This window comes from Caloenas nicobarica, chromosome 1 (assembly GCF_036013445.1).
Source record: "Caloenas nicobarica isolate bCalNic1 chromosome 1, bCalNic1.hap1, whole genome shotgun sequence".
Taxonomy (NCBI): domain Eukaryota; kingdom Metazoa; phylum Chordata; class Aves; order Columbiformes; family Columbidae; genus Caloenas; species Caloenas nicobarica.
The window spans coordinates 141,953,628-141,968,022 of NC_088245.1; the positions used below are offsets into that span (position 1 = coordinate 141,953,628).

At 42.6% G+C, this 14,395-nt stretch overlaps 1 protein-coding gene across 1 annotated transcript; it reads left to right on the top strand.

Annotated features, from left to right (window-relative positions):
* Nucleotides 1-508: 508 nt before the first annotated feature.
* On the top strand, nt 509-1,621 carry GPR15 (G protein-coupled receptor 15). The gene has a single exon (XM_065656402.1). It carries the CDS (start codon nt 509-511, stop codon nt 1,619-1,621), a length of 1,113 nt encoding a protein of 370 aa, XP_065512474.1.
* Nucleotides 1,622-14,395: the final 12,774 nt, after the last annotated feature.

Here is a 14,395-nt window from a genome sequence, read left to right on the forward strand (position 1 = left end):
AAGAAAGTAAAAACCTCCAAGCCTCAGAAAAGTTGAACTTGACCCAAAAAACAATTTATACAAAACATTTTGAGAAAAGATAAAGAATTCACTGTCCTCTGACTTCTGCTGAGCTGGTACAATCTCGAATATCTGCCAACTAGCAATATCCTGTCCTAAGAAAGTTCAGAATCTTGAAAACTACCTCCCCTCCCCCCCAAATAAAAGCAAAACCCAAACTTGGTTCGCTTGTACAGGCAAATACATGAAGATAAAATCAGTAAAACTAAACCTGATTTTAAAAAAAGAAGCAAATGTTTATTCTGAAGACAGGGTTTTGACTAATCAGAGACTCTCGTTGCTTGTCCATTGCCTATGTGATTGGCTAAAAGTATATAAATTACTCCTCCAAAACCACTTTTCTCCTCCTCCCTCCCCTTGCTCCTCCCCTCATCACTTGCTAACATGTTTTTTAAGAAGACCTTGAGGGGAAGGGTAGGGGGAGCTCAGAGCCTTCCTCAGAGCAGGGATGGGGACAGCTTGGCCAGAAATGGAACTCACTCAGCTTTCGCCCGTGACTACAGTCACTTTCAACTATGACGACTACTACTACTATGATGACAACTGCCAGTATCAGCACCTGCAACATATGTCTACTTTCCTCCCTATCCTGTACACTGCTGTGTTCCTGGTGGGCATCATCGGCAACTCCGTCCTGATAGTAGCCTTGGCCTTCAAGCAACGGGTCCAGAGGCTGATCGACATCTTTATCATCAACCTCGCTGCATCTGACTTCATCTTCCTCATCACATTGCCATTCTGGGTGGACAAGGAGGCGTCGGACGGGAGCTGGAGGGTAGGATCTTTCCTCTGTAAAGCTAGTTCCTATGTCATCTCAGTCAACATGTACTGCAACATCCTCCTCCTCACTTGTATGAGCGCTGACCGGTACCTTGCTATCATGCATCCCTCTGTCGCTAGACGGGTCAGAACAAGATCCTATTCCAGTGGACTCTGCATCTGTGTCTGGTTATTATCCTGCTGCTTAGGGATGCCAACCCTTTTGTCCAGAGAACTGAAAATGCAATATGGAAAGACTTACTGCACAGACAAAGATGTGACAGAAGCCAAACAGATCATGTCACTGACACTTTTAATCCTGGCCTTCTTCTTCCCACTGTTGAGTATCTTAACCTTTTACTACTCCATCACCAAGAGACTCTGTGTGCATTATCAGAGAGCGGGGAAACATGATAAGAAACTGAGGAAATCCATCAAGATTGTCTTCATTGTAGTGGCAGCTTTTGTTATCTCCTGGGTTCCCTTCAATCTTTTCAAGCTTATGGCCATCCTTTTGGGACTCCTGAAGCAGCCCGACTGTTTTCCCGACATGGTTGCCCAGCTGGGCATGAAGGTGAGCAGCCCTTTCGCTTTTGCCAATAGCTGTGCCAACCCTTTCATCTACTATTGCTTTGACAACTACATCCGCAGAGCCATGCTCCGGTGCCTCTGCCCGCGGGTGAAGATCAGCAGCAGCGGCAGCACCTCCGATACTCTGGACACTCGCCTGAGCCACTCCTTATCCAACTTTGTTGTGGGGGAATATGCTGCTAGGAAGAGGAAGCGCTCTGTGTCCCTCTGACTGGGAGCCAGGACTGCGGAGGAAGGAACTTCTCTCTCCAAAGACAGCAGGAAAAGAATAAAGCGAGAGAAGCTGAAAAAAGAGACAAGTGACAGAGGTGCCAGTGTAACGCAGCCAGGTGGGAGGAACGCTGCTTCCCTTTATTCGCAGACAGATGGAATAGGAAACCTTAACCACAGAATTACGGTTCACCATGATCGCTGTGTCACTGCACGGTGTAAATCTGAAACCATCGTACTGAGAAATATCCACGAACGCTTACACTGGAACCTCAGTACAAATGCTACAAACTACAGAACAGAATCATGTGATTCAGTCAAATCCACTCTAAATCAAGCTTTGAACTTAAATGTGCATAGGTTTTTATTCCACGCAGAGCAAGAAAAACACAAGTGTTTCTCTTTAGTTCCTAACTTACCCACAAATGTGTCGCAATATCCTCAAACCAACCCAACCAGTTCTGTTTTTTTTGAAGTTTTATGAATTTAGAAATGCAATATTTTAATGAATTTGCATGTTACTAGTTCTCAGAACTTGAGTCTTGTGCAATTTTTTTGCAAGTCTCAGCTTCTTGATTATGGCATTAAATCTTCATTTTAATCACAATAATTAGTTTGTAGCCCCTGTAATTTCAGGAAAAAAATAACTGGAAGGCAGAGAAACCCAAAGACAATCAAAAGAAATCTTGCATTTAACTTCTTCCTATAGCAAACAAACAAACAAACTCCACTCATTCTTTTTAAACTTTTGGGGGGTTCTGACACAATTTATGACTGGTTCAGTTGCGGTATAATGTGTATAATAGTACAAGATTGTGTGCCATTCAAAGCCCAGGTCTGCTTGGTTTAGCTGAACCTGGTTTATATTAAGACACATGCCGTAGGGCTACCTTCTCCCACTGGAGTCACAGTCAAACGCAAATGTCCCCAACAAGCAAAGTTAGCCAGGGAATCACGGAGAACGCTGAGAAACCTTGTGTGCAGGGATGCTCACAGAAAGGGAATTAAAAAGGATCAATGTTTCAGTTAAACAGTTGAACTCTGTAAATAAAACAGCTCTCTTAGTTCATTTATAGAGTTCAACTCTGGAAATAAAACAGCTCTATAAACTTGGCTTATCAGCAATCTTTGGGAAATGCAGAGATCTGGCATTTAATATGCTGTGGGGAAGACACCAGTTGCCCAACTGGTGTCAAGTCTGACAGCAAATGAGGTGGGGGAAGAGAAAAAGCTCTGTATTTTTAACAGCTGAAGTACCTCCTAGATTTACAGGCTGTAATGTGGAACAAAGAGTTAAGCAGCTCATCAGAAAACTGGTACTGGACTTTTATAAAGGTGAATGACACCTTTTTTATTAAATCTTTCATTTCCTTCTAAATGCCAATGGTTGATAGAAATGGTTGCTTAAAACAAAGAAACCAGGTTACAATGTTTTAAAGTGCAGCCTTAAAATAAGAGTGAAACTTCTAACTGCACTTGGATACCTTGTCTATGTTGCAACATCTAATATTCTGTTCTCTTCCTTGTTAAATGTTTAGCCTAATATAATACTGCTTGTCATAAATGTAATAAATCAGTATCATAAAGCATCCAGGATATGTAATGTGACTAAGACAAAAGACTGTTAGAAGCCTTCCTTTTGTATTTCCTGATTTTTAAAGATTTTTATCTCTGTTCTCTTTTTCACTTAGCCTTTGAAGCTCTTGAATTAGCTTTCACAAAACCCACAAAGGTGTTGACTAGAGGCAGAAGTCATCACTAAGTGATAAAACAAAATACATGGAAACAAATCTTGAATTGCAATAAGCAAAAGATTTTAATGGTATTTACAGCCCTGTAAGATAAAGCAAATTCAACTCTGCCAATGAAAGAAAGAGTCAGCAAATATACATATTTGAGTCTACTTTTTAAGAAACAAAGTAAGCTGGGAACAACTTGCATGAAATCTATTATATAGCAAATCCCATATAATTTTACTGTGCTGCAGTGTTTCAGGAGTTTGGTTCTGTGTTCCCTTCTCCCAGCTTTGCCAAGGAAGGAATAAGCTGGCACACAAATCCATACTGTAGCTCATCAGGACAAGGCTCTCATAAACAAAAAGATTTGCAGCAATAGTCCCTGCGTCACTTTAAACACCAGAGAAGAGAGAGACTTTTAAATTTTATTGAAGCTAGGAATTGTTTGCTAGGCTATCAGATGCAGGGGATTATTCCTAGAAAAACAATGAGGCACTTTGCCAATCTATGGAAGGTTACTTTTATTTAATTAGGGAGCGGTCTAACCAAAAGGAGTGACTGCCTCTTAGTGAAGAAGAGGACACAGTGAGTTTTATGGTGAACAGTTACATCCATGCAGACCTGTTACAAAGCTTGAAAGGGAAGACAGCTACACCAGCTAACATAATTCACAAAAAAGAGAGATAAATTGGCAAACCCTGAGGACCTGAGTACTGTCTGGATATCAGGGGGAAAAAAAAATTGTAAACAGAAGAGGTATCCCTCTAATCTAAGTGCAGCGTGAGTACATTTGCTATAGCTCTTCTTTTCACACCTTTGTATTTTCTAAAGATCTGTAAACAGGGATGACTATTTTGGGTGTTAGAAATAAATCCTGGTATTTGCATTTTGTATTGAACCTTGCGGTTGTGCTGTTTAATGTAGGCAGAGAAACAAAAACCTACCTCACCCATGGGCGGCACAAACCTAGAAACCCAGGCACGGACGTCTCGCCCAGCTCCCCAGCCTCTGTATGCAGAGGCCAAGTGAGGAAGCGTCCCTGGAGCAGCTGGAGAGCTGGCACCACAGGGTCAGCGGAGCCAAAAGCATCTTTCAGCAATTGCTGGTGACACCGTATGCTGGCTGGCACACAGTAAGGTAGCGGGATCCGTGCCTGGGCTACAAGGGGGCCATCACAGAGACACACACAAGCTTTCTGCTCTCCTTTCCCTTCACTGCATGCATTTTTTTTTCCTCCCCTGCTACCTCTTCTAAAAGATTTTGTTTTTCTTCCTCCACGTGACAGACTTTTCTCCCCACATCAAATGGCCAAACTGCTTTTTCAAGCTTACAAATGCATGAAGAGCATCAACTATGTTTTCAGACCTTCCAGTGCTTGAAAATCAGAAAACTCTTAGTTCAAATTTTAATCTTATTAATTACTGTCTCAATAGTCTCTTCTCAATCTCTTATCCTCCCTCTACCTTCACTAATACGTAACAGGAAAATTATTTTTTTCCATTACAAAAAGAAGCCTAAGACTTGCATTTCAACTAACCTGTGATTTGTATTACAGAAAAAAATCACATCTTAGTAAGTCAGACTCATTCATTATTTCTTCAATTCCCGCCCAAAGCAGAATAGTATTTTTGGAATATAATCAATCTTCAAGACTTTAAACAATTTTAAGTTAGGGCTGCTGGATTATTTTGTGTTTTGTTTTGGTTTTTTTAGTACTTCAAAATACCAGATCAAATTGGAACAATGAACAAGGAAATCTACCAAGATCTCCTTCCATTGCCTAAAGCTTTAGTACTGGCATTTGGAAAAAGCAAATAAACTTGCTAAATATTGCAAGGCTTGAAAAGGGTCACATATAAATGACACAGCTAACGTTCCACATGAGCAAAAAAAATACAAAAGAGATAACTAATTCAACAAACCAAAACTCTCTGGATTCTTTCAGGCTTTTATCCAAAAGACCATACCCTATGAATGTGCTTATTTTACTCTTGTAAACTGCAGATCTATTTTACATTTTCGCAACAGTGTATACATTATTTTCAATTATTTCTTTCAAAGAAAAGGCAGCCTATGCTTGAACAAACTTACTTCTGGAATTTTGACTATTCCTTGTCAATATTCTTTGTTCATTTGTTAGCACCAATATAGCTCAGGATGACACAAAAATTATTGTGATGTAACAGGATGCCCATTTTATCTGTGTTAAAAGAACATAATGACTACAAAGTGGTTTGCTATCTGAAATGCAAGTGGTGCAATTATGATATGACACCTGTCAAAGACCTTGGTAAGTAATTTGGACTGTTTGGGTTTGTTTGTTTTGTTTTTTTCCTCCACTTTTATTATTTTAAAATAAATCAAATATGATTGCAGCTAAGAAATATGGTTTGTTTTTTTGCAATCTAACTTCTTTCGTTGTCATGAAAAGGTAGCAAAGCATTAATAGAAAATCTGTCAGCAGATCTGGATGGGAACATTCATCTGCCCATCCCACAAACCTTTTGATGATTTCGGAGATGCTTTTTTACTGCCTTGGAACGAAATCAAGACTTTTTGAGGTTTTTCATGAAAACAGCTATACCACCAGCACCACCCTCAACAATCTAGATGTTGCTGCACTTCCCTGAAATGTGCATAATCAAGTTGAAATGCCTCTACTACTTGATATAAATCAGGACCCAGTTAGATGCACGTCTTGGTCTCCATTTGGCTTCAATGAATCAGCATTTTTCAAAAGCAAATTCTTTCATCTCAACACAAAGAAAAATGGCACCCAGATCTGATGCTTACTTAGATAGGCAAAGAATTTTTGGAGCCTTCATTTCAGTGCTAACGACAGTGACAACTGCACTGCTGCTAAATAGTACTTCAAGTTGCAGAGGACTGAGGAGAAATTCACACCGGGAATAGCCTCAAATCCAAATTGAGCAAGGCCAACTTAATAGCTTCAAGCAAGTAAGATAAGTGGTGTTGTTACTCCACTGGACTGACCCTCCACGAGTACTGCAGCAAAGGTTGGCTCTTGGAAGCTAAGAGGAAAACTTCCACTGACTGAGGAGCATCAAGATTACATCTGCAGGTCTTGTCCTGGCTCTGTCAGACTCATGGGATGAAAAACCCCTCACAGCATGTCTCAGCGGTGCCTCAGGTTTCAAATAGACTGAATTACAATAAGAACATTTCCTGACTTCGCAAAGATCTCAAAACTATACATTTGTTGAGCGCTGCACAGGAACAGTAAGGTCGTTGACAAAAGAAGGGTTTTTTTCTGGTGCTTGTAAGGCATACATTACAAAGAGATGTCAACTCACGGGTGGGCACACTTGCGTGCACTTTCAGCAGCTACACGCTACTGGAATACGAATTTGTTATCCCTTTGTCATCACTTACATTCATGAGGTCAACAGGGACTTATGAGTAGATTTGCAACCTGTGAGCACGTATCATTACATGTCCCAAAATTTCTAACTGAAAACCAGTTCCAGTTCTCTTGTTTAAAAGGCTTTGCCTTGTTAAGGAGCACATTTCATGGCAAGTGAAGAACAGGAAGCAGTGACCACAAATGGCTTAAGGACAATCCTGCAATGGGAAATCCATCTAGTAAGGCTACTTACCAAATATGTCAGCGTTCTGCATGTCACCAGAGAAAGGGAGAGATCAATTAATGAACAGAAACAAAGAAAGAGCTACCTGAATTCATAACTGATGGAAACATGCACTGGTGGTGCATTAAATGGACTCAGAAGTAATTACAAAGCTACCAAATGTCACACACTGAGGTGGCTGGGTAGCCCTAGAAAACCAGAAAAAGCCCATATCATCTCATATAGCATTTTAATGCTATATCACAAAGCCAGCAATTAGTGCACTCTGCGTTTCAATAACCCAAGCACCTGCTCAGTTTGCAGATGTGTATTTTCAGTATCCTGCTGGAGTCTTGCTGCAAGTGACAGGAGGCTTTGGAGTACCCCACTCTTGGTAAAAGCCAGAGAGAGTTTGGCTCCGAACACCCAGGCATCTAGGGATCAACAGGAGTTCATAACAAAGTAAAAGAACGCAAGCTATGGGAGATGAGAAAGCGAAATGGGTTGGAAACCAACAGCCTTCAAGAAGAAAGGCAGACTTCCACATGTGACATGAAGAAAGCCCTGACAAAGGCCAGGCTGGTTGGGTTGATATCTATTTTTAAATATGAATTGAATTGTACATTTCATTTTCCCAGTTCAACCCTCCTACGTTTTTGCAAGAGATTGCAGTGGCTTTGGAATAGAGGCCACATATTATGGTTTGCAAGCACGCAACATTATCAGTATCAATCATCTAAATAATGCATTGTGACCAAAATACATATTTTCAAACTTCAAAACAGTTTCCTTATTAGTAAGAGAGCATATTCTTAGTCAGAAGCTCTCACTAAGTCTAGTTAGTGAACACACTTCCTCTACTGTTTACTTTTTACGTTTTCTAGAGTACATGGAGTTTTACAAGAGGCATCCCAACAACAGATCTCAGAAAAGATCACTGTTTCTCTTGAAATTTGCACTGCATTTCACTGCTTGGAGGACTAGAGTAGGGCACAGGAGGTAAGGTAAGAATGTATATTCAAAGAAAATGCTTCCCACAAAGTGATTACTAAATTCAATGGCTTTCATTTGTAAATGCCTAGCTTCAGACCCTTTGCAAAGCACTGATTTCCAGAAAGGGCTGAGTACTCACTTTCTAAACAGCAGGTCCTTCAAAAATTAATGAATTAGATAATATCAGGAAACAAATGGATGTTTCCAAAATTCACTAGGCAATTCTGGAAAAAAACCCACCTCTTACTGTGCAATGGAGATCCCAGAATATGATGCCTTCTTTCTTTCTAAACTGATAAAACTAGTTAATATGAATATAGAAGAACAGCTGTTACCCAAAGGATCAAATGATGCCCTTTCTTTTACCCTGAAATTGAGGCACAGAAAACCAAGACTACGAAACTGTGTGGCACTCTGCTCAGTTAGAGAATGAAACTTGGTCCGTGGTTTTTAAATCAATCCAAATTCTCAGCCTAGCTTTAAAACTGATATGCAAAACGATCCGAAAGTCAGACTTAAAATGCAAAGAGCAGTTTTTCCACCAAGGAACACCATGTATAAATACACACACAGCAAATATTTGCCCTGTGTAGTACCATGCACCTGACTTGACCACTCGACTTCCCTCTATGCACTGCCTAAACACCTGCACGACCACATCACCCCCACTCCTCACCCTCCCTCCTCTGGCAACCACGGAAACATCTACCCACGCCTCACACACAGCAAAACACTCAAACCATTACACAAAGATTAAAAAAAAAAAAAAAAAGAAAAGAAAAGAGAGAGGTGCATAATCGGTTTTGCAAAACTTTGAATCTGTGGGAGTTACCCGCCATAAGTACAATCACGCCACCTAAGGAAATGTTACAGGTAAAAGCAGAAGCTTGATAGCTTTCGAGAAGCACATATATGTATATAAACTTCTGCTCTCCTCATAACTAACGACGAAATCATGGTTAGAGAGGTTCTAAGCAGCAAAAAGAGGGCAGAAAAATGCACTGAAAAGTGCAGTGGCATGCCCAAGATCTCACACCAGCTCAGCTGTAGATAAGGTGCCAGATATTCTGATTTGTAGTCAAAGAACATTGTGCTTCAGACCACTTAGGAACACTTAAGTAACTGAAAAGCCCTTGTGGTTGTCTTGCCAGGAGAGAGAAAAAGGGTCAGGGAAAACTCAAGAGAATAAAAGTGAGGAGAGATCTGGAGAGCACTCTTTTTTTTTTTTTTTTTTTTTTGCAAGAGCAGTACAGAATATATGGCAGATAAGAAATGTGCTAAAACAAGGTACTCATAAAAAACTAAGCTAGCACTTGAGAGAACGTTTCAGACCAGAGCTGCTGCACACAAAAAGGACTAGATCTAGCTAGAGAAAAGGAGAGAATAGACCTTGAACAACCTTTATAATCCAATAGCTTCTAGGGCTAATGTTTTGGCAGCATGAATGGGTGGTACTGTGGCACACTTACATTTGCATAGCCACTTTAGAGGCTGCAACCACCCTAAAGCTGTTAAAAATATCTGAAATCCCTGCTGATTCATGCAAGTAGATGTAACCTCTTATTATTCTCATTTTAAGAACTCGTGCAACTAGACTAATGATGCTTATAGGTCCTTACCTCCACCGTCACCCAAATACCAATTAAAGTCAATGGGGAAACTGCTGGTTTTGTTGAAATCAACTGGAGTATTATACGATTAACTTCAAGAGAGTTGGGGTTTGGCTGAATGAGACGTCGGAAAGCCTAACCCACAGACCACCTACCCAGCAGCGAACCCAGCTGGATTAGTGTGCCCTCTTTCAGAGTTCACGCTAATGATTCATCTCCAAAAGGCTTGAGGACCCATGAAACTCCTCTAAGTATATGGCCTCACTGATCTATGTAGAAGAGTGATCTGAACAGATACTCCCAGCTGTGCTGCTGAACTACGTTTCCTGATACCATTAGCTGCACCTTCCTTAAATTGCCTTTAAGCAACCTGGATAAAGTGTACAGTGAGATTGTGACAATTTAGACACCTGTGTTCTCTGCTAAGTTGGGGCACTGGAACAGGCTGCCCAGGGACAGTATTCGAGAAGCAATTGGGCAATACCCTCAGACACATGGTGTGAATTTGGGGGTTGTCCTATGCAGGGACAGGAGTTGGACTCGGTCCTTGTGGGTCCCTTACAACTCAGGACATTCTGTGACTCTAAGAAGGTGAGCCAGTACTGTCAGGGAGCAACACCAGGCACAGGATTGCTCCCAGGCAAGCACTGCAAGTCCCTCTGCAGTTTGTGCCTGGTTTAAACCTCATTTGCACCACAGCTTGCACTGGCAAATGCAACAGCAGAAGCTGTGAACCTGCTCACCCAAATGCAGCAATCACAGGCCAAGGGCAGCAAAGATGCCCTGACAGGACTATCAGTACGGGATGGACAAGCCTCAGGGCACTGGGAGTGTACGTTTGGGTTGCGAGCTGACACAGAAGTACACACTGGCATTTCTTCATCTACACCAACCCTGTCAACTCGTCAAACGAAAGCAGCCATCCTTCCCCAGCAGCATCTCCATCCCCGCACACCCAGCCCTCCCGCAGCAGTCAGCCACCAGCCCGGCTCTCCAGACCTCTGGCACTGGCAACAGGCAGCTCGGTGACAGCTGATGTGCTGCTCTACCCCTGGATGCCCCCCTAGGCCATGGCACCCAGACAATGCCCCCTACAGCCATACCTGAAAGTCAGAGGTGGAGAGTGAGGCTAAGTGGCTCAAAAATATAAAATATATAAATAAATAAAAAGCTGTATTTGCCTTAAGCCCAGCTAGAAAAGTATGTGCCCTAAATCAAGTCTTGTGAAAAGGTCCAGAGGAAGTGAAAAAGGAAGATTACAATAAAAACAGGATTTCCAAAACGCTGCACATAGTGAACAGGGACCAAAGTATACATTTTCAGTCTTGTAATTAAACTAAAACAACAACAAAACCCAATCTCAGTCCATCTTATGCTGAATTCAGCTTTTGCATGGAAATGTCCACATTTTTATCAGACAAAAAACAAACCAAGGGCTCCGGCCACACAATGGGTGTGAGACAAACAGAGACTGAAGGTGATAAATTGTAGTGTGAATTTGTGAAATGCTGAGGTGTCTGCTAACAGCTGTAGAATACTACTGGTCTTTGACATAGCGTTTCATGTTCACAGAGAGGACAAATAGTCATCTTCCTTTTTGTTTTAAGAAAGCAAACTTGTATTCTGACTCATGCTTTAACACAAGTGGCATTACCAGCACAGCACAACTGGAGGAGACCTCAGATAATCATCTAGTTCACTAAGAGCAAATACACATAGATTATCCTTGACATGTATGTCAAAAAACATAAGGGTAGGACATCATTTATCCTCAGAATTCACAAAAGTCACTGCAAATCATGAGATGCCACGCAAATATATTCAGAGGATCATTTTAATTGCTTTTGAACTTGTAGGTTTACTCTTTAACAACGTGCTTTCTTTGCAAACAGGAGGGAAAACAAACTTCATTTAAAGAGAAAGCCGATAGGCCTTGAGGACATAACCAGCTAGTAGCATCGCCAAATTGTCAGTTCACAGAGGGATGGGACATGCTCCCACATACCAGTTTAGATGCTTCAAAAGCATTTTTTAATTTACTCAGTTATGTAAGTCAGGTCTGTGATTTACTCGGTCAAGGGAGTCAATCATAAATCCTGGTACCCTGTGGGAGCAAGCACTTGTGGAGTACTGAAGAACTTTCTGATTCACGCTTCATATTTTGATTTTATGTGTTATGACATAATATGAGTTAGCAATGTCTGCATTGGTGGCTGGCTGCCAGTGAGATGCCCAAAGACTTGTAACAGTGTCTAGTATGCTTGTATTTTGCCTTTTGCTACAAGCATTTTTCTCTAGGTTAAGAGATGACAATTGCCCGCGGTGTATTTCTAACACTGCACATAAGCTGGCAAAAATTACTGACCTACACCGAGTCAGTTCAATACAGAAATATTTATTTTCCTCCCTTACTCAGCCCCCAAGCACACCCTCCACAGCAATACATGATGGAGCAAAAGGTGCTTACGATTGAAGTGGAAAATTTGTAAATCTAATTGCTAATAAGAAGTCCTCAGAAAAAGGATAGATTTTATATGGACGAGGACGTTTTTACAAATACAGAAGTTAATCAGATGAATGACTACTGAGGATGAAGCATTGCTTCTCAGCAAATATTAAAGTCTTACGTGTCATGTATGTTTGTATAGATTTTATATAGTAGATCGTTATTTTTCTGAGGTATCAAAGTAGTCTTTGGGAAAATGGGTAACTCCAAATAAAAATTAGCATTCTCTCCCTCCAGTAATATCTGCCAGAGTTATTTTTACAAAATATGACTTCTATTGAGTCAACCTTATTATTAAAATAATAAAAGCTCCTTTTAAATCTAAAAATGACCACAAGCTTTTACCTGCCAAAAAAGACTTAATGAGTCACTTAAATTGCTAAAGTAACTGCATAGGTTTTTAACTCAAACAATTTCTGATACCCAAAAAGGAGAAATATGAGACTTCACACTTTTGCGCCAAGTAAAGCAGCTCAGAAGCAGGGCAAACCTAAAATGCTGAATTAGCTGACAGCTACAGTGGCAGTTCAACTGACAAAAGACAGCATAAATTAAGGAAACAACAGCCCGTAGCTATTAACAAGGTTTGATTTGTCTGTGTTTTTTTCTTTTTAAAGAAAGAACTTTGCGCTTTACTGACCACAACTGAAAACATTTTAGTCCTGCAGATCATGCAGCCGCACCGGCTGCTTCACAGTTCTGCACCCTCCAGGAGGCAAAGCTGACCTGAGCACACCATTTTGAAGACATCTCTGCAGGGAAGGTTACCTGGCAGGGTCCGTACCCCACTCCTGAGGGAGCAATCCTCCACTGGCAGCACTTTTATCATCATCACTCCACAGAAAGGCAATGGAGCCTCTGGAGAGAAGATAAAATGTTACAATTAGGGAAAAAAAAAAAAAAAAAAAGGATAATCTTGAAGTGGTTGTTCTAAGCAGTGAGTTTAATCCACTTGTTTGCAAACACCGAGTTACACGTTTTCTCTTGCACCTGCCGCTTTTGTCTCCCAAGTGGACTCTCTGAATAAAGCAACCTTAAACCCAGTATCTGAACCCATTTAACAGGGACGCTACTGTATACCTGCAGATAGGAAGCTGTGAAAATAAAAGATCTGTGCTCTTCACTGATATATGTCACAGCTGTACTTGTAAATGTTTATTCCGCTGTTAACATCTTAAGTAACTAGTGCAACTCGGGGTTCATACAAACTTCTCTTATAAACCGTTTCCAGATACACTCCCAGTGCAGCACTGAGCAAGTAGGTGCACCCACAAGACATGGATGGTACCTGTTGCTGTGGCGCACACTGAAATGCCACCGCATGTATGGGAATCTTTAATAATGCAGTTTTATCACAGCTACTGTCAAGACAGCTTGCACTTGTGCTGCAACTTTTTATGTTTTTGAATAGGAAAACCAGAACCGTTTCTTAAAGCATTTTTTGAGAAGTGACCTAGCCCCATATCACCCCCGAATCTAAGCGTAAAGAGGAATTCTGTAATCTGGGATAATTTGGTTTGGTGTACCCTACCTCCCGCCCAAAAAATTAGGGTCTGCAAAGCATGGTGTAGTCATTATACACCCAAGTGATGGGAACTCCCATCGCACTGGCAAGCATGCAGGTAAGCAGGGAAACGTATGTGAAAAACCGTCTTTCTACACATTACGGAAACAACATTCAAACCCTCCCCACCCGACACCGTCCCAGCTGCCGCCTCTCAACCCCAACTCGGTCCATGCCAAAACACCCTTCCCCGGGCGGGCCCTCACCCGCCGGGAGGGAGCGATTTACCCGTCCCGGCCGCACCAGAACCTGGGTTTGCTGCTATAAAACTGCTCCTCCCTCGCCCCGGGCACTCCCGACCCTTAGAGCAGGCCCAGCTCGGGGCTGCGGACCCGCTTGCCCTTCCCCGGGCGGGGGGTTACGGCGTCCGGCTGCTGGGAGACTGGGGCTGGTCCAACACCGCGGCGGCTGCCCGAGCCCCGCGATGTGTGCCTGGCGGGGGGGGAGCTTGGGGTACCGCAGCCTCCCAAAAAACTAACAGCCCCCTCTCCCCCAATACTGAATAAATACGTGAGAGTCTGTGTGTGTCTGCGCGGGGCAGGAGGCGCCGTCGGCAGCCGCCCGCCTCTCCCCAGCGCTCCCGCTGCCCGAGCCTACCTGCGCCTCCGGGCCGCTCCCGGCCGCGCCGCCGCCCGGGGCCCCGATCGGAGCGGGAGTGCGGCGGCCGGGAGCGGGGCCGGGACAGACGCGGGGGTGTCGGTGGGGGAGGCCGGCGGCATCGCGTGCGAAGCCGGCCGCGGCGGGGGTGCCGCTCTGAGTCAGTGCTCGCCGCGGCGGCG